General features: G+C 53.8%; 2 protein-coding genes across 9 annotated transcripts in view; both read right to left on the reverse strand.

Annotated features, from left to right (window-relative positions):
- Nucleotides 1–11,664, reverse strand: part of EPS15L1 (epidermal growth factor receptor pathway substrate 15 like 1) — a 52,390-nt gene extending 40,726 nt beyond the window's left edge. For all 8 annotated transcript variants that reach the window (XM_088673105.1, XM_035116984.3, XM_088673108.1 and 5 more), the window contains exons 1-6: nt 11,575–11,664; nt 2,700–2,741; nt 1,823–1,912; nt 1,423–1,470; nt 500–595; nt 246–311 (exon numbers count right to left, since the gene is read on the reverse strand). In XM_088673105.1, coding sequence (XP_088529231.1) covers nt 246–311; nt 500–595; nt 1,423–1,470; nt 1,823–1,912; nt 2,700–2,741; nt 11,575–11,619 — 387 coding nt within the window. In that variant the 5' untranslated portion in view covers nt 11,620–11,664. The remainder of the gene's footprint in view (nt 1–245; nt 312–499; nt 596–1,422; nt 1,471–1,822; nt 1,913–2,699; nt 2,742–11,574) is intronic.
- Nucleotides 11,665–13,144: 1,480 nt separating this feature from the next.
- CALR3 (calreticulin 3) lies at nt 13,145–19,850 on the reverse strand. Its single transcript, XM_060276487.2, has 9 exons — nt 19,725–19,850; nt 18,283–18,384; nt 16,903–17,106; nt 16,473–16,567; nt 15,899–16,108; nt 15,464–15,577; nt 14,304–14,447; nt 13,888–13,980; nt 13,145–13,552 (listed from the first exon to the last, which is right to left on the reverse strand). Exons 1-9 carry the CDS (start codon nt 19,822–19,824, stop codon nt 13,367–13,369), a joined length of 1,248 nt encoding a protein of 415 aa, XP_060132470.1. The 5' UTR covers nt 19,825–19,850; the 3' UTR covers nt 13,145–13,366.
- Nucleotides 19,851–20,062: the final 212 nt, after the last annotated feature.

The following is a 20,062-nucleotide window of genomic DNA, read 5'->3' on the forward strand; positions in this document are numbered from 1 at the left end:
GCAAATGTTCAATTTCGTTGTTCTGCGTGGGATAATGACAATAAAGATTATCGTATCGCATCGCATCGCATCGCATTGTAAAGGGAGCTCTGGATCCGGGGAAATGGCAAGTCCTTTTCGCCAGGCCACCCCGGGAGGAGGAGGAGGAGGAGGAGGAGGAGGAGGAGGAGGAGGAGGAGGAGGAGGAGGAGGAGGAGGAGGAGGAGGAGGAAGAGGACCCCCTTTCACGTGGGGGGGGGACTCACCCTGACGGCCCAGTGAGCGTCCAAGGAGGAGGAGGAGGAGATCAGCAGGGGGCTAGTGCTGTCGGGCTGGAACGAAGGAGAAACAGCGCGTTGTCAAGACCCCCTCCCTGAAAGGTTTCCACCCCACAAATCTCCCCAAACGCGGAGAATATTCGGAGGCCGGAGCTCCGGCGGAAAGGGGTTGCTGTTTCCCCCACCCACCCCCCGGAGGAAGGTCTCGGAAAGCCAACGGATAAAACGCCCGGCGCACTTACGAATTTTGGCGGAGGCAATGCCAGGCTCAGGTTGGCGAGGGCGATGTCGTGCCCGTTCTGCGCGCAGGCCACCAGCCGCAGCGCCACGAAGAAGCCCTGGTTTAAAGGCAACAGACAAGGGGGGTCCCTTTGTGTCTCAAAATGATTAATTCCCGCCAGGGTGCGTTTGATTTAAATCAAATCGAAATTCAAATTGCTAGTCAGGAAGGCTTGATTTAAATCGCTTTTTTTTTTTACAGAAAGATTCACCCTTGCTGGTATAATCTTAAGGTTTACAAGCAAATTTCCAGAGTAGTTTTTACAGTTATATCAAAAATTACTGATTTGTTTTCTGCTATTAGGAATACGTAAGACAGATAATTATGAAATTACTGTGAGGTTTAAGAAGTTAACTGTTTACATTGTGGCAACTTTTCTGCTGTACTTTATGGGAAGGAGAAAAATGATCATTTCCTTAATAACAATGTCAACAATTTAACTAAAAACAATAACATTATAGCATATGTATCCATGTTTGTTAACTGATGTGGTAACTGATTTTTTTTAATTTTAAAAAACAGCTTAGGCTGAGTTTTAACACACATGAAAAACTTAAAACAAATCCTCATTTCCTGATGAACAACCTTTGGACTATAACGGAACTTAAATAGAAAACTATCTTTAGAAAGGTTTTTCCTCCAAAAGCGTTTTATTTTAAAAATTCATTTAGTTTTTTTTTAAAAAAACCCAATTTAAATCAAAAGAATCTGATTTAAGTTTTTAAAAATCCTATTTTATTTAACTAAATAAATAATTTATTTAACTAAAGCAACGGCATTATAGCCTATTGCAGGTGAACGGACTAGATGGAGTCTGGGGTCCCTATCCAAGCTTAAACGGCTGTAGGAATCTTTCAACTCCTAGGGCTGGGCATCGCAACGTACCTGTTTGTCCAAGAAGCCTTTACCCTCCGGATCGGCCATATCCCAGATCTAACAAAACACACACACCAAGGAGAGGGAAAATGAAAATCATGCACCGATCCGGCACTATTGCATTCCCAAATGTGAATTCCAGAGACTTGCTGAGATTGCCAAAATTGCTGCGTTCGGGTTGGGCTAGATGACCCACAGGTTCCCCTCCCGACAATTCTACGATTCTGTGAAATGGGGTCACGGGCCTGTGTTCCGGCGGCATTTCCGGAGCGGGGAATGGCTTTGCGGCCCCTGCGGCTAAAAAGGGGAAGGAGGAAGGCAGAGGCTGGGATGCTGCCCCCCCCCCCAAAACCCCACCGAGGACGGCCAAGCTCCTTCTCTCCGAGATCCCGGGCCGAGCTCAACTTACCTTCCCCAGAATGACGTCGGCCAGCCCCGATTTCTTGAGGAAGAGGGCGGCCTCGCTGGCCCCGATCCGGCCCGTGCAGGCTGGGTCCACCTGTGAGGAGCAAACAGTCACACCTGAGCTGAGATATAATAAATAATAATAATAATAATAGAAATTCTTATTTATACCCTGCCCATCTGGCTGGGTTTCCCCAGCCACTCTGGGCGGCTCCCAACAGAATATTAAAGACACAACAAAACATCAAACATCATTTAAAACATCCCTCCCCAAGCCAAATGCAACCCCCAGATTTTGGGGGGCTGTCGAGCTCCTCTGCTCGATTTCCTGCCCCGGGTCTTTCTGACGGGGCCCGACTGGCACCTTGGGGCCCCACCTGCCCTGCCTCCTTGGTGAGGTTCTCCCCACTCAACCGTGGGGGGTTGGGGAGGGAAATATGGAAAGTCGTGGGGCTGGCGCAGCCGCTCAGTGGCAGAGCAGCTGCCCTGCGTGCAGAAGATCTCCAGTTCAATTCCACTGGCGCATCTGTGCACTCGCCGCCTACAGCCCTACAAAGTCGCTGCCGGCCAGTGCGGGCAACGCTGAGCTCGGCGGGCCAATGTTCTGTGTCGGCGTAAGGGCAAGTTTCCTCTTTGAATCAGCGCTTTATCCAGAGCCACGAGGCTGGGGTCCTTTTTATTTTTAGCAGGTGGGCGGACAAAAGCCCCTGGTTCAAATCCCACTGGTGGTATCCCCAGGCAGGGCGGGGAGAGGCTGCCGGCCCGAGACCCGGGAGAGCTGCTGCTGCTGCCGGCCAGTGCCGGCGACACCGAACCCAATTCTTGCCTCCTCCCTGGGGGTTTCCAGGGGAAGGAGGGCGAAGGGAGCGCCCAGAACTTGCCTGCTTGTAATACGTCTCGTAGAGGGGGGTCCCGGCGAAGAGCTAGACAGGAGAGGGGAAAAGAGGGGTGGGGAGAGAAACAAGGTGGAAAACATATTCAAATACAGAGAGCCCCCCCCTTCAGTGAATCCGGTCTTTATTGAGACCCCCAAGAAATGACCCTCCCTTGACGCTCATCTGAAAGCGGAGGGATGGCTTTGTGGGAAGGGGGATCAGGGGCAAGAGAGGGCAGGCAAGCCCCAAAGCAGAGAAAGGCCATTCTCTCCCCCCCCATATAATTTGGGATGAAAACCTTCAATGGCTCCAGCCGGGCACAGGGTTGCACCCCAAAACTATTCGGAGGGCGCCGGGTTGGGCAAAGGGGAGCCCGGCAGATCACTCCGGATTGGGGACAGGAAACTCGGCCCACGCTTCCGAGGGCCTGCCCGCCATTCCTAGGGACGGGAGCCTGGGTGTGCCTGTGGCACTCCCTGACACTGGAGGCGGAAGCAGAGATTCCGGCATCCCAGCCCAGATGGGCGGGGTATAAATGACGAAATTATGAGGACTGCTCTCCCTTCCCCCTCTTTCGGACGTGGCCTCTGCAATGCCGACAGGCGCATTGATTGATTTTCATTATTTTGCCTCGCGGCATTTTTCTGTTTTTTTACTGTTGGGCATCCCAGGAGGAAAAAATGCTGAGCTCTCCCTTGTCTCGGGGCGGCTGGCAGGAGGTCCACCTCCCCGTGCGTCTTCCCCCATTGTCAACAGAAGGAGCCGGTTCCTCGGCCTCAAGGACAGGCGGCTCAAATAGAGGTCAGGCTGTGCCCTACCCAAAGGCTGCATGTTCCATTTCGGAACAATATCCGCCTGCAGAACCAAGGCGGGTCGGTCCCCAGCTCCAGGTAAAGCTTGGCTTCCAAATGGAAGGGGGAACAGAACCCCCCCCCCCCAAGGAGGTAACGCAGCCACCCCAAAATAAGAGACCCCAGGAAGCAAAAGAATTTCAGGTTGGAAACGTCCGACTTTCAAACAAGGAAAGAGCTTGGAGTCCATCGGAAGCAAAAGGGTGTATCTGATGTGAACAGAAACTCGGATAGATAAGCTAACTGCCAATAGAACACAGGGATAATAATAACAATAATGGTTATTATTATTATTATTTGGATGCCGCCCCTCGGACAGGGTTGCCCCAGCCGCTCTGGGCGGCTCCCAATATTAAAAACACGGTAAAACAGGTTGCAGGTTTGGCCCTGGACAGCAAGGGGGAGGGGACAAGGCGACCCTCAGGGTCCAACTCTGAAACCTGCGTTGCGATGGCCACAACGGAACGACCCAGACTCATTCTTCCTTCTCCCCGAACCCCAGTGACGTTTATTAGTATTTTTCCATTTCCATACTGCTTTATATTTCAAAGAAAAATCAGAAACGCTGTGGAAGACCAGCTGTTGTTGGGTGCTGTGGCCAAGATTCCTGCCTCGCTGGGGGGCTGGACTGGATGACCCTCGGAGGGCCCCTTCCGACTCTACGGTTTTATGAAACGGCCGGGGAGGGGGGGGGAGAAGAGGGTGCATCTGGCTGGCTGGAGAAGTTGGGCAAACCCCACCAGAAACTTCCTTCCCCTCCAACTGAATTGCACAACCGGATCCTTTGAAATCTCGTGGCGGGGAGCGCGTTTGAGGGCGCAGATATCCCTCGCGGCCACCCCCCCCCCAAATGTGGGGCTCCCAGCTCCCTGCAGCGGCTGCAACCCCACATCCTTCCAAGGCCCAGCCAGCTCACACGGACAGGCAGCTACTGCGCCCCAGATTTTTCAAGCAGGGAGCCTCTCCTAGCCCTCCCCAGAGAGGCTGCCGACAGGGATGTTCTACATTCCAAGCAGGCCTCCTCTGGTTGTATTCCTGCCCTCTTGTTAGCGGAAGCGCGGCTGGGTTTCCTATAAAAATTGGGGGGCGGCACGAGACGGGGCAGGGCGCCGTTCTCGTCCGGTTCACCGCCCAGCCAGGTTACAAAACAAGACAGCCAAGTAAGTAGGATTCCTCTTCTAGACCCAAGAGGCTGCCTCTCTGTTTGCGGCATGGCGGGGAATCGCAGCTGGTCCAGGAGAGTCATAAAGGGGGCCGTGTCTGTCTTCTGGCGCATATTAAGGAGCAGGGGAGATGGGAGTCGGTCCTGGTTTTCTTGTTGGGGGGGTGGGGGGGTGGAAAGGCAGCCTCTCTCCCCGTTCGCCCTAGCCTGGTGAGGGAAATGGGAGCTCAGAAACGACGAGGCCCTCACCTGACTTTGAAACAAACCACCAGCCAGCTAGATACCTCTGGGTGCCCCAAACAAGGAGGTATGAGGGTGGCCGCCCTTCTCTAGGCAGTTAGAAACTCAAATATAGAATCTTTATTGCCAAATGGCACCTGAAACCTGGGCTGCGGTCACTGCAATAGAATATGCACCATCCCCCGTCCCCCCGGGATAATAATAATAATAATAATAATAATATTCCCGTGCTCTTTTTGGAAAAAATGTTTAGGGGCGCTCTCATTTTCCTACTCATATTGAAATACTGCCCCTCAATGAGGCCAAACGTAGATTCACAAAATGTTTAGGGGTATGTGTTCCCCTGCATTCCCCCCCCCAGAAAAAAGCACTAGTTTTTTTCATTTGTATCCCACTAAAAGGGACCCAGGTGGTGCTGTGGTTAAACCACTGAGCCTAGGGCTTGCTGATCAGAAGGTCGGCGGTTCGAATCCCTGTGACGGGGTGAGCTCCCGTTGCTTGGTCCCAGCTCCTGCCAACCTAGCAGTTCAAAAGCACGTCAAAATGCAAGTAGATAAATAGGAACTGCTACAGCGGGAAGGTAAACGGCGTTTCCGTGCGCTGCTCTGGTTTGCCAGAAGCGGCTTTGTCATGCTGGCCACATGACCTGGAAGCTATACGCCGGCTCCCTCAGCCAATAATGCGAGATGAGCGCGCTACCCCAGAGTCGGTCATGACTGGACCTAATGGTCAGGGGTCCCTTTACCTTTACCTTTATCCCACTATAAATTTTAAAGAACTGCTCTCAAAGTGGCTGGCAACATATAAAAACATCAAACAGAACAACCCAGAACAAAACCAAGCTTCGAGGAAAGTATTTCAGATCCTTCAATAATAATAATAATAATAATAATAATAATAATAATAATAATAATCATTTACTACTTATACCCTGCCCATCTGGCTGGGCCTCCCCAGCCACTCTGGGCAGCTCCCAACAGAGTATTAAAAACACGATAAAACCCCAAACGTTAAAATGTTAAAAACACTTCTCTGGCAGCCAGAGATCTCTGTGCCGTTTCACAGGTAGCCTGCTTGAGAAGCTGGAGGTTCCACTGAACCACGGCAACTTAGCCAGTTTGATCCCTCCTCCTCCTCCCTCCACAATCCCATAATTTTATCACGTCAATTACAGAGTTGTGTGGCTGAATCTCCCGTTCAACGAGAAAAGCGAGGAAAGGGAGCAGGCGAGGATTTGACCCGAGGTGAACTAGCTGGGTGGAGGTTTCCCTCCCTCTTGCTTGTCATAGCTGGAATTCCAAGGCAACCCTGAAGCAAGGCGGGTGCTGGGAGATGTGGGATTGGGGGGGGGGGAGGACACACAGCAGAGAGTTAAACTTCGGAACTCCCCGCGACAGGAGGCAGGGATGGTCGCAAGAAAGGGGATTAAAATGTGATTCCGTGGAGGAGGAGAGGGCTATGGAGGGCTCCGCAGGAAGATGGAGAAGGGCGGAATTCATAGAATCGTAGAGTTGGAAGAGACCACAAGGGCCATCCAGTCCAACCCCCTGCCGAGCAGGAAACACCATCAAAGCATTCTTGACATATGCCTGTCAAGCCTCTGCTTAAAGACCTCCAAAGAAGGAGACTCCACCACACTCCTTGGCAGCAAATTCCACTGCCGATCAGTTCTTCCTAATGTTTAGGTGGAATCTTCTTTCTTGTAGTAGGAATCCATTGCTCGGTGTCCACTTCTCTGGAGCAGCAGAAAACAACCTTTCTCCCTCCTCTATATGACATCCTTTTATATATTTGAGGATGCAAACGAATTCCTGCACAACCGGAACCAAAATGCTTTTTTTCTGGGCACAAGAAATCGTTGCCACTCGTCTCTGCTTCCCCCACCTCCTGGTTGCAAATAATATTCCCACTTTACGAATGCTCTGCGTCCCCATGAAGAAAAAGAGGTCGGGATAAGGCAAAATATATGAGCGACTTCCCTTCTTTTAACTTCTCGAAGTCCTTAACCGAGGCTCAAGGCTGTCCTCCAAACTAGCCGGACGTCTAACCGAGAATCCATCACGCCCTGCCGTTTTTTAAAAACAAGACTTCTGAACCGTCTTGCCCCCCCAAACGGTAACTAGACGTTCCGTTTTGGCGCTGCCAACCCCGGTTTAAGGAGCTGTTTGGCGCTTGGCACATATACATCAGAGTTTCTAACACTGCTTAAAATTGGAAAAAGGGGCAGACGTCCCTTTGCGCAAAGGACCCAAAGCTGTGTTTTTGTGGGCACACGTGTGTGGCAGGTCCTGCCTGCCCACCTTTCGCTCGGCGGCGCCAGGAGTTTGCGAGCACGAGGGGGGCAAGCAAAGACCCCCCTCCCCACATGGAGTCAGAGTGCCGTGTCCCCCTTGCCTCGCCCCACCCCTTCCCAGCATCATCCCAACATCCCTCGTCTTTCGACCATGTGCTCCAGGAGCACCATCTGGGCACCCGGAGTCGGAGCAGGCTTCCCCTTGCCAACAGCAAGAAGGCCTTTTCTCTCCGCTCGACAGCAGGCCGGCCGCTCTGCAGGAATACAAATCAGCACACACACACACACACACACACACACACACACACACACACGGCTCTCCAGACTTGGGTCCGTGTCCAAGGAGGGAGAGGCCTGGGAAGCGGCTCTCGGTGCCCGGCTGGTCTGGACCGCAGGCCAGCCCACACCCCCGGAAGGGAGGCAAAACAGCTCCCTCCCGGCTGCAGTGCCCGCCAGGAGGCGAGCAGGGGAGCTTGCCTTCTGCAGAGTCAGGGCCCTGGGTCACCGGTTTGGTGCAGCGGCCCAAAAGATGCCTGTTAAAAGCAACCGGCAGCCCTCTCCTTCTTCCATGAATTAGCATCTTGCTGGCATCACGGGAGTGCCCTGGGGGGGTGGTGAAGCCTGACCGGCAAGTTTGCAACACTGAAGCGACCTCCCCCCCCCCCCGGGGCACAAGCCCGGGCAGGGTGTCTCTGGGGGTCCTGGGCTGCCCAGATCCGGCCTCACTGATGGGGGGGGCAAAGGAAAGCAGAGTGAGATGTTTGGCACCCAGCCGCCTCCAGATTTGTGCAGGGTTTCCTCCTGAGGCTATTTCCCCCCCAAATTAGAATCATAGAATCATAGAGTTGGAAGAGACCACAAGGGCCATCCAGTCCAAGCAGGAAACACCATCAAAGCATTCCTGACATATGCCTGTCAAGCCTCTGCTTAAAGACCTCCAAAGAAGGAGACTCCACCACACTCCTTGGTAGCAAATTCCACTGCCGAACAGCTCTTACTGTCAGGAAGTTCTTCCTAATGTTGAGGTGGAATCTTCTTTCTTGTAGTTTGAATCCATTGCTCCGTGTCCGCTTCTCTGGAGCAGCAGAAAACAACCTTTCTCCCTCCTCTATATGACATCCTTTTATATATTTGAACATGGCTATCATATCACCCCTTAACCTTCTCTTCTCCAGGCTAAACATACCCAGCTCCCTAAGCCGTTCCTCATAAGGCATCATTTCCAGGCCTTTGACCATTTGGGTTGCCCTCTTCTGGACACGTTCCAGCTTGTCAGTATCCTTCTTGAACTGTGGTGCCCAGAACTGGACACAGTACTCCAGGTGAGGTCTGACCAGAGCAGAATACAGTGGTAGTATTACTTCCCTTGATCTAGATGCTATACTCCTCTTGAATTATTCCACAAGGTTTCCCTTCTCCCCGATGGGCTCCCTTCCCAGGTGGACGAGCCCCACCTGCCCCCCACCCCCTCTTGGTCTGCTCCAGAGCCTGTCTTCGCCTGGTTCAGCCAGCCTGCCATTGCCGGGATCGGGGCCCGCTGTCGCCTGCCGGCAGCTTCGAAAAACCGCAAGTGAGAGCTGAGTGCAGGGTGGGGTGGGGTGGGGGCCAAAGGTGGGCAAACTGCCCCAGAAGGAGCAGGACCTCCCCTGGCCCCCCACGGAGGGCATTTTCCTACCTGTCCCAAACCTTCCAAGTTTCGTCGGATGCCCGCAAATTCTAAGGTCACGAAAGAGAGAGGAGAACCTTCTCTCTACCCGCCATCTGTAATTTTATAAAACGCCATCGCCGCCCGACGGATGGATTTAATTCTCTGCAACTTTCCCTCAACACACGGCGCCTAGCGAGCATTCGGAACATCAAAATATCGGAAATACAAGCAGGCAATATGCAGGCTCTGGCGCTTCGTTCAAAAGGGGCCAAAACCAGTTGCCTGTTGCGAAGCAAGTTGCCAGTTTCTCTCCTCCCTGAACTTAGGCCACAGACGCCCGAAGCTTTGCTCTCTAGCCAAACAGACCCGCCACACTCCAGAACACTGGAATAAATAATAATAATAATAATAATAATACCCTGCCCATCTGGCTGGGCGCCACAGCAATTCGGGGCACCTGCTGACCAATGTAAAAGCGTACTGTACTAAAACATCGAAAATTAAGAACTTCCCTAGAAGCTGCGGTTGCTCTCGCACTTGGGTCCAAAATCCCTCAATGGAGATCCCTACGCCCATTCCAACGCTCGGCCAACAGGAATCCGCTCCGCTTCCCCCCCTACAGATTGCAGGGGAGACAGATCCCTTCGAGTCACATAACAGGGACCCAGAGTTCATCTAGTCCAACCCCCTATGACGCAGGGACCTTCCGCCCGATGCAGGACTTGAACTCACAACCCTGAGACCAGCAAGCAGGTTCTGGGTTCAGTGGAGAGACTCAGGAAGCTCCTCTGGCCTTTGTGAACCCGGCACCCGCACCCGGCCCTTTGGGGAGCTGTGACACGAGAGATTTCGCAACCCCCACTGGTGACTCAACGCATCCAGCAGGCAGGGCAGGCAGCTTGGGGGCAGGGCATCTTGCTTGGCCTGCAGAAGGCTCCGGGTTCAATCCTGCGACAACATCGCCGGGTCATGCTGGGGAATAAGGGTGCCTGCTGAAGGCAGAATCTTGAGGACTAGAATCCTAGTTGAAATTTAAGGAAAGGGCCACAGCTCCCTGGCAGGGCGCCTGCTTGGCCTGCAGAAGGCTCCTGAGAGTTGCTGCCAGCCTGTGCGGGCGGCACTGAGCTCGCCCGACGTCCACCGAGGGCTCCTTGGCGCCTTCTTGGGGTCTTTCTGACCCTTGTGCCCCTGCGGCTACCTGGAGAACAGGACCCTCTTCCCCTTCCGCACGGGGGTCCGGGAGACTCAAGCCCCACTGCTGGCCAGGGAGAGGTGGCCCTCTGCACCCGCTCAGAGGCGCTCTGGTTCCCTGCGCCAGCGGGCCTCGCGTCGTGTGTAGACGTGTCATGGAACTGGGACACCCCCCCGCATGACAGCCATTGAGTCCCACCCCCCACAACACAGCACTCTCAGCTTTTAAAATACCCCACCCTCAGAGAATACTGGGACCTATAGGTCACCCCTAGCAGAGCTACAATTCCCAGAACTACAACTCCCAGGATTCATGTAGGGGGCGCATGCCCCCACCCTCTCCTGCTTCTGGCTAGTTCAACTGCTGTAGGGTGAATCAGTCAGACGAGTGGGGCACTATTATTATTATTATTATTATTATTATTATTGGCTTTGGGGGGGCACAGGACCAGGTGCATGGCTTGAGATCTCCCCCCAGCCAAAGGTCCGACTCCTCTCCAGTCCATTTGCTCACGAGAGGGTCCAATTATTATCTTTTGGGGGGGTCCAATTATTATTATTTGGGGGGGGAACGTGTTCAGCATCTTCCTCAGAAACGCCCTGCATGGGGGCCTCTCCTGGATCAGGTCCTCTTGGTGGAGGGGGGTGCCTTCTGCAGGGGGAGACCCTGCCAAGAGGCCCACCCCACCCCCCTGCGACAGAAGGAGCCCATCTGGCGGGTGACACCCCCACCCCCACCCCGTGCCGCCAGATGGACGGGCAGGCAAATCCGAGTCCTGGCTGAGGCTGACCCCCAAGAGGCGGGGACCACCCCCACCCCCTCTCCCTCCCTGGGGGGGGGGCAGCCCTGCCAGGTAGGCTGGTCTGAGTCACACACCCCCACCGCTTGGGCGTGAGGGAGGGGGGGTGCAAGATGGGGTTGCGAGGCAGCCTTGGACCTGCCTACTTGACCCTGGGGGCCTTCCAGACCCCCCCACCCCAAGACATGGGAGGAGGGGGCTGCTGCCTGGGACACTTGAGAGGCGGGGGCTCAGCCCCTTTCAGGCCCCCTCCCTAGGCACTTGGGGTGTGGGAGGGGGATCCCTTGGGTGGGGTGGAGGAGAGAAGGGGGCTCAGCCCCTGCAGTCCCTCTGGTGGGGTGGGGGAAAGCTTTGAAGCCCCCCTCCCTAGGCACTTGGGATGTGAGAGGGCGACCCCTTGGGTGGGGTGGAGGAGAGGGGGGGGCTCAGCCCCTCTGGTGGGGGGAGGGGGAGAAGGGGGAGGGGACGCCCCTCCTCCCTCCCAGGAAACCCTCCAATGCATATCATGGGGGGGAATGAGGCGATAATCCAGGTTGGGGGGTGGTGGGGGTCTCCCTGCCCGGCTCAGCCCCCCCCGTAATTTGGGGTGGGGTGGGGGGCGCCCCCCCAGCTGCTGCCCCCTCCGGTGGGGAGGGGTCTCCCATGCCATCGCCCTCCTCGCCCCCCCCAAGGGGACCCCCCCTCCCCGCCGGCTACCTGCGCTCCGCCGCTTCCTCCGCCGAGGGGGCCAAGCGCCGCCATCTTCCTCCTCCTCCTCCTCCTGGAGGGCGGGGCCGGGGCCAGGAGGGGCGGGGCCCGAGGGGAGGCGGAGCAGCGGCACCTGCCGGCCAGGATGGGAAGAGGCAGCCGCCGCCGCCGCCGCCGCGCCAGGAGGCGCTCTTTGCACATGCTCAGAGGCGCTCACCACCCTCGCCTCTCCCTGCCCCCACCAGGCTCAGAGGCAGCGGGTGGCATGCCCTCCGGTGTTTCTCCCATGAAAAGAGGGACGGACGTCCTATTCCATCCCCTCCAAAATTTATCCCATGAAAATAGGGACATCCTATTCCATCCCCTCCAACGTTTCTCCCGTGAAAATAGGGACGTCCTATTCCATCCCCTCCAACATTTCTCCTATGAAAAGAGGGATGTCCTATTCCATCCCCTCCAACGTTTCTCCTGTGAAAATAGGGATGTCCTATTCCATCCCCTCCAACATTTCTCCTGTGAAAATAGGGACGTCCTATTCCATCCCCTCCAACATTTCTCCCGTGAAAATAGGGACATCCTATTCCATCCCCTCCAACATTTCTCCTGTGAAGATAGGGACGTCCTATTTCATCCCCTCCAACGTTTCTCCTATGAAGAGTGGGACGTCCTATTCCATCCCCTCCAACGTTTCTCCCCTGAAAATAGGGACGTCCTATTCCAGGTATCCCCAAACTTCGGCCCTCCAGATGTTTTGGACTACAATCCCCATCATCCCTGACCACTGGTCCTGTTAGCTAGGGATCATGGGAGTTGTAGGCCAAAACATCTGGAGGGCCACAGTTTGGGGATGCCTGTCCTATTCCATCCCCTCCAATGTTTCTCTGGTGAAAATAGGGACATCCCAAGGAAAAGCAGTACATTCCGGGATCAAATCAGAAACCAGGACAGCTTCTCTAAATCCAGGATTGGAAAATAGGGACACTTGGAGGGTCTGGGATAGCCTAGTCAGTAGAGCATGAGACTCTCAATCTCAGGGTCATTGGTCATAGGCATGGCTGTGGGGAGGGGGCAGGGGGACAGCTGTCCCCCCCATATCAATCAAAATCAATACAGATCTGAGGTTCTGCCCCCCCCCCAAGCCTGCCTACCAAAAAAAACCCTGGCTATGCCCATGTCCTGGGTTCGAGCCCCACATTGGGCAAAAAGATTCCTGTCTTGCAGGGGGTTGGGCTGGATGACCCTCAGGGTCCCACTTCCAAATCTAGGATTCTGCAATTCTACTAGCAAGCTGTGAGGCAACCTCTGCTAAGCAACCCCCCCCCCCCAAGTGTTTTGGGCCACAGCTGCCATCTGCCCAGGATGATGTAAAGAAAAACGATGCCCTTTCCCTGGACAAGTGAAGGCAGGAGTGGGATTCTCCCCCCCCCCAAAAAAGAAACCTGGTGGGGAGTGGGAGAGAGGAGGGGGCCGCTAGAGGGGAGACAGGAGGGAGAAGCTCCCTGGTTTGGGTTAGTGCGCCCCCCCCCCAAATACACACCCTTTTCTCCCAAGGAACCAAAGAGCATTTGAACAGGGCAGGGAAACTTTGGCTGTTTATTGAACTTTTCCAGAGCTAAGTTCACTGAAAAGGCCCCTGCTTCCTTTCTCTCCCTCTGCACCCCTCTCTTCGCTCACCCTAATGCGTCAGCCGTCAGCAATAAGGCTTTTCCAGGAACATTTGAACAGCGTAAAAATAAATGCAACCCTTCCTTGCCCCTTGCCCCTTGCCCCCAATTTCCCAGTCCAGGTCTGAGGAGGAGACTCAAAGCTCCTCCTTCTGTGCCACAATCCTTGTCTCTGGGGTGGTTTTCTTCTTTTTCTTCTTCTTCTCCTTCTTCTTCTCCTTCTCCTTTTTCTTTTTCTTCTTTTTGGCCTCCTCCTCAGCTTCCCTTCGCTCCCGCTGCTTCTCTTCCTCGATCTGCTGCTTATTCATTTCTTGCTCGGGGTCCTGAAAGGGGGATTGCGAATCAAAACCCGAGGGAGAATCCTCTCTGCTTTCCACCGGGTCCACCATACCTGGAGGATATTGGGGACCCGGGGGAACCGGCCGGCCCAAGCCCTCCAAACACGGCCCTCTAGCCTTCATTGAGCTGGGAAGAGCCTCATTTCAGGAGGCAGAGAAGCCCCCCAGTCAGGGACTGGAGAGGCTGGGGCAATGGGTGGCCACCCCAGGGCCAGCGACCCATCTCAGAGAGCGGGCAGTGCCCAGAGATAGATATAGATAAACCCAGGAGATGATGCTGCACCCTTTTGCCCTACTGGAGCGAGCAAGACCTCTGCTACCTTTGTTTCTCCCCAGGTCTCGTCCCCAAATTCTTCCGCGTATCCTTCATCATCCGTGATCAAGAAGTTGTCGAAAATGGTTCCCGATCGCACCTGCAAGAGAGTGTCTCTTGTCAGACGCTGCCGCTGGCTCCTTTTCGTGGGCGGGCGGACGGGCACACCTTGCTCCCAGCCAAAGGTTCCCATTTATTAGGGACACTCATGCCCCATTTCGAAAAGCCACCAGAACGACAGACCGTGTTTGATTGCGGGGTTGGGGAATGGCGCGCCATTTGCCCTCATCCTGGCTCTCCAGCCCTCCCGGGCCACAGAGCCCACTGCAGGTGACCTCTGGGGCAAAGAAGGGAGAGGAGCTGAACAGAAGTCCCCCCTCGCTGGCCTTTGCGGGGAACAGAAAAACAGGAAGCCCCACTGACCTGCCACAGGTCCAGCCCAATGACACTGATGTTCTCGTAGATGGAAATGGTGGTGTCCGGCAGGTACTCTGGATTAGCGATTTGCGGGTGAGGCCAGATGCCTTTGAACCTGGGGTTAGGGATCTTCCGGGGCTGCCATTCCCCCTGGAAGAAGCCACAGGATGTTAGAGGACCCCATCGTTCTGCCCGGACACTGAGGTCCAGCTCCGAGGGCCTTCTGGCGGTTCCCTCCCTGCGAGAAGCGAAGTTACAGGGAACCAGGCAGAGGGCCTTCTCGGTGGTGGCGCCCAGCCTGTGGAATGCCCTCCCGTCAGATGTCAAGGAGATAAATGTCAGGGAGCTGGGTATGTCAGATGTCAGATGTCAGGGAGCTGGGTATGTTTAGCCTGGAGAAGAGAAGGTTAAGGGGTGATATGATAGCCATGTTCAAATATATGAAAGGATGTCATATAGAGGAGGGAGAAAGGTTGTTTCCTGCTGCTCCAGAGAAGCGGACATGGAGCAATGGATTCAAACTACAAGAAAGAAGATTCCACCTCAACATTAGGAAGAACTTCCTGACAGTAAGAGCTGTTCGGCAGTGGAATTTGATGCCAAGGAGTGTGGTGGAGTCTCCTTCTTTGGAGGTCTTTAAGCACAGGCTTGGCAGGCATATGTCAAGAATGCTTTGATGGTGTTTCCTGCTTGGCAGGGGGTTGGACTGGATGGCCCTTGTGGTCTCTTCCAACTCTATGATTCTATGATTCTAAACAACTACCTGACTTTTACAAGACATCTGAAGGCAGCCCTGTTTAGGGAAGTTTTTAATGTTTGATGTTTTATTCTGTTTTTAATGTTCTGTTGAAAGCCACCCAGAGTGGCTAGGGAAACCCAGCCAGATGGGTGGGGTATAAATAAATAAATATAATTATAATTATAGTTATTACAGGCCTCAGCGCCCATGGCCCAAGCTAGCCATTTCTCCTCACAATTTATTTCACTTATGGGATGCCTTAAATTGACTTATGGCGCGGCGGTAAACAATCACGATTTAGAAACAGAAGGCAGTTATGCAGAAAGCGTGTTTAAAAGCTAAACCAACAGTTAGACAAATGCAAAGAGCCACCCAGCTTCATCTCCAAGGCGCCCCCCCCCCTTGACTGGAAAAGGAGCTACCCTACCCGGTAAAGTGGATTCTTGAGCTGGGGGGGCTCCCAGGGGCCTTGTGCCACGGCATCCCAGTCCTTGGGTTTCTCGGCGCTGTTGTCTACAATGTACTCGGGGACGTCCCAGTCCTTTTGCGGAGGGAGAAAGAGAGTGGGGGGAGAGGAAATAAGCAAAATTAGCAAACCCTGCCCAGGTCTCAGGGAAAGCCACAAGGGATGCGACTCAGCTGTTCCTTAAGGTCACTGAAAGGGGAGGATTAAGAGGTCCAGCTCCTCATTTGCCTCCCCCTTAAGCCCAAAGGGGGGGTCAGAGGCTGTTAAGACACACCTGTTCTAGCTGGGGGCGGGGAGATGCCCTGGCTCTCTGGACTTCCTGTGTCCGAGGCCTTATAGCCAGCTCTCGGGCATGGCTCACCCACACCAGAGCTGCAAGCCTCTGATAATAATCACCTCCGGCTTGGTGTCCTCTGGGTCGTCGATTTCGGCAACGTCATCCCAGTTCTCCGGCTTCCTCACCGTTGGGTCGTTTATCGTCCGCGGGGGCAAGAAATCCCAGTCATCTTCCAAGTCGCCGGATGCTGCCCTCTTGTTATCAATTTTCACTTCGTACGTGTGGTTGGGTCTTAGAACCAGTGTGTACAGGTGAGTGAATCCGTCTACCTAAACCCAAATTTTATTATTAATGAACTCTCTGGACCCAACAAGGGTCATGTGTGCGCACATGTGTGGGTAAGTCTTTCAAGGATCCTGGCTAGTTCTAGAAGCTCAAAACTGGCCAGCAGAGCTGAAAACATATAATGAGAAGCTGCTCTTTTCTCTGCCACAGGAAAGGCTGTTCTTCAGGTAAAAGGCAGGGAGAAGTGAGGGGCAGCAAAAAGTAGCTGCCACGATGCCCCCTTCCTCTCAGGGCTTCCAAGCCAGCCACCCTTCCAATGACATGCCCCTGTTCTCCATAAACCACCCCCCAACTGACTGCCAAGGAGGATATTGCAAAACGGAACTTAAAAACACTTCCCGCACTTACTTTGCAGCGGATTTGCCTCTTAATGGGATAGAGTTTGTTCTTGTGGTTTAAAATGACGTGGACCTTCTTTATGTCGGAGCCGCAGATGTCAGGCCCTGAGAAGAGAAAGGGACGGGTTTTGCCTCTCAAGCGCTACTTTAAGCTTTCAGAAATTGGCTCGCCTCCTGAAACACATCTGATAAGATGATGGATATTTTAAGGAACGGTTTCCTAACCGTTCCTGGCACCGACGCCAAAACACGGCAGGTTACAGCTTTGCAGAAGTGGGGGATCCCTAATGAAATCACAGAATGCGAAGAGGTTTTGAATATACCGTATGTTTTGGGGGCACCCAATGCAGAAATTCAGGACAGACTTGAGATCAAATTGACACCCAATGCCATTTTTATCTGGCTCATGTTTTTTTTAAAAAACACCCCAGCCATCTCACCAAACATGACATAATACAGGGATTCTCCGCTCATGTTCTTTTGGTCCAGGTCGGAGGGGAAGATTTTCACATATCCGCCACCGCAGTCGATCTTCTGCTCATGCTTGACCGTGTACTGAATGACCAAAGGCTTTCCTCTGTTGCTGAAGGGCTTAAACCGTGACGAAATGGCATAAAACCTGACGTTTTCTGTCGTCTGCAGACCTGCAACGCCAAGGCAACGTCTCAGACCCACAGACGATAAATGTGAAGCCTTACCAGTACAGTCAAACCTTGGTTTTCCAATGTCTCGGCTGCCGAACGTTTCAGAAGCTGAACGCCGGAAACCCAGAAGTGAATGCTTCTGTTTTTTCATGCGGATTTCAAAGGGGCGAAATCTGCATGAAAATCCCGATTTTGCAGCCAGCCCTTTGATCCTCGGTTTTCGAACGTTTCAAAAGTCGAACGGACTTCCGGAATGGATTACGTTCGAAAACCGAGATTCCACCGTACTTTATTCCCTCGTCCCAATAATGAGCACAGCTCTGATTTTGTGGGGACTATCATGAAAATGGAGAACACAACGCTTTGGTTGTTGTTTAGTCGTTTAGTCGTGTCCGACTCTTTGTGACCCCATGGACCAGAGCACGCCAGGCACTCCTGTCTTGCACTGCCTCCTGCAGTTTGGTCAAACTCATGTTCGTAGCTTCGAGAACCCCTTCATGGATCAATGCCTTATCGTGGCGAAGGGGCTTGAATAACTCAGAGAAGCTATGAACTATGCCATGCAGGGCCACCCAAGATGGACAGGTCATAGTGGAGAGTTTTGACTAAACGTGATCCACCTGGAGAAGGAACTGGCAAGCCACTCCAGTATCCCTGCCAAGAAAACTCCATGGACAAAGACAACAGGCATATAACACAACGCTTATCGTTAGTTATATATGATTTGAAGCTGCGTTTTTGAAACAAATTCATGCGTGTTCAGTTTTGTCCGGCTGGGAATGTGTCGCTGGACTCTGAAAACGCCTCTCCTTTGCATGGACGCAGAACAAAGAGAAACGTCTCGGCGTATGTCAGGCCTAGGCAAACGCGGCCCTCCAGAAGTTTTGGGACTACAATTCCCATCATCACCGACCGCTGGTCCTGGTAGCAAGGGATGATGGGAGTTGTAGGCCCAAAACATCTGGAGGGCCGCAGTTTGCCTAGGCCTGGCGTATAAACTAACAGTAACTGCCCCACCCCATGGCTGCCTCTGGTCCAACCCCACACGGTCATGTGGCCCCTGGAAAATGGCTTAGAAGCTAACGTGGCCCTTGGCGTTAGAAAGCTTAAGAGCAGGGATATGTCAATGCAGCTGATGTTGTGTTGCGAATGTGTCATTGGAGGACGTTCCCAAACCTTTGTCCGTTTCGCGATCTCCGTAAAAGCTCCCAGCCGTCAGCCGGAACTTCCCGTAGTTGGATTTGTGCTGAGAGAGCACCCACCTCTCTTTCCATTTTGCTGTCGACAGAGAGGGAGGACACTCGTCACGACAGGTGGAAACACAAGCAAAGCCTTAAAACCCTTGGGAAAGCGCAACCCCCCCCCCACAGCGACACACGTCAGGAAGCGGGCAAGCGAAACACACCCGGGCGCTCATTCAGTGCGCTTGAACGATTGGTGTACCTGTGTGTCTGTATTTGTGTATCGATCGCACAACCCAGCCAGATGGGCGGGGTATAAGTAATAAATAATAATAATAATAATTACGAAGGGTGAAGTTACAGGGAGCCAGGCAGAGCGCCTTTCTGGTTGTTGCACCCAACCCTGTCAGACGTCAAACAGATCAACAGCAATGTGATTTTAAAAGACATCTGAAGGCAGCCCTGTTCAGGGAAGTTTTTTCAAGTGATGTCGTATTGCGTTTTTACTATTGGCGAGCAAATTACTGAATCCGTGTCGCTTAATGATGCGCGTCGAAAAAGTGTGTTGCCAACGTGAAAAGTGTGGGAACCTCTGGGTTTCAACAAGGACCTGGAGAACCTGGGCTCAAATCTTCAGCCGGCCATGAAGCTTACTGGGCGACGTTCGGGGCCAGTCCCTGACTCTCAGCCTACCTTGAAGGGGTGTTGTGAGGATAAAATGGGGGGATGCAAGGAGAACCACGCAGGCCACCCTCGGATCCCTTGGAGGAAAGGATTAAGCATTAAGTATAAAAGTATTAAGGTGACAAGTTAATTAAATAAATGGTGTGCCAGTTGTTTTCTAATTTTGGGAGATTTTAAAGAAATGTGTTTTATTGCCCTCTACATTTTCAATCCCTGAATGGGTTATTTTAAGGCCCCATTAATTTTTGCGCAGCGCCTTGCGCCTTTGAAGGCTGTTTCCACAATAATGCTTCTTGGTAGCTCAGTTGGCGGAGCATGGGACTCTTAAGTTGCAGGTTCAAGCCCAACATTGGGCAAAAGGATTCCTGCATTGGGGGGGGGAGGGGTTGGAGGAGACGACCCCAGGGGGTCCCTGGGGAAAAGGCGGGGAAGAGGCTGGACTCGTGAGTGTACATGTGAATAGACCCCCAGACGCGTGTCAAGGGGGGGAGAACCCCCGCGCCCAACTTCTCCCTCCAAGCAGAGCCTGAGCAAAAGGCGGGGAAGAGGCAGGACGTGCGAGCGCACGTGTGAACGGAGCACCAGACGCGTGTCAGGGGGGGGGACACCGCCCTCGCCGCGCCAGGCTTTCTCCAACCTCCAAGCAGAGTCTGGGGAAAAGGCCGGAAGGGGCTGAACTCGCGAGTGCACGTGTGATGTGAATGGGCCCCAGACCCGTGTCAAGTGGGGAGGTCCCGCCCCTGCCTCCTCCACCTCCGTCCAGGAACTGCTCCCGGAAGTAGACGGTGCCTCGGGCGGGCAGGGCCAGCGCCACGGCCAGGGCAGCCAGCAGCAGCCGGGCGAAAGAGCTCATCGCGAGTTGGAGGCGCAACGGCCACTGAGGGGAGTCGCTGCCGTCGCCGGCGGCCGGCTAGCCGACGGACGCTCCCTATTGGCTGCCTGTTTTCCCGCCTCGCGCCCCATTGGTCCGATTGGTGCTTTCCCTCTCCCCCTCCCCCCGCTCGCGCCTCGCCGCCTTACGCGCCTCCGCCCTCCAGCTCGCTGATTGGCTGCCGCGTCTCGCCAATGAGAGAGAGGCTCCAAGCGGCGAC

This window comes from Zootoca vivipara, chromosome 6 (genome assembly GCF_965207765.1).
Source record: "Zootoca vivipara chromosome 6, rZooViv2.hap1.1, whole genome shotgun sequence".
NCBI lineage: Eukaryota > Metazoa > Chordata > Lepidosauria > Squamata > Lacertidae > Zootoca > Zootoca vivipara.

Coding starts and splice junctions, on each gene's coding strand:
- CALR3 (XM_060276487.2), bottom strand. CDS start 19,824: ATGAGCTCTTTCGCCCGGCTGCTGCTGGCTGCCCTGGCCGTGGCGCTG. Junction 16,568..16,902: donor CCTGTATTATGTCATGTTTG/GTGAGATGGCTG, acceptor TTCTCTTCTCAG/GGCCTGACATCTGCGGCTCC. Junction 13,553..13,887: donor AGACCTGGGGAGAAACAAAG/GTAGCAGAGGTC, acceptor TCCCCCTTTCAG/GACCCCGAGCAAGAAATGAA.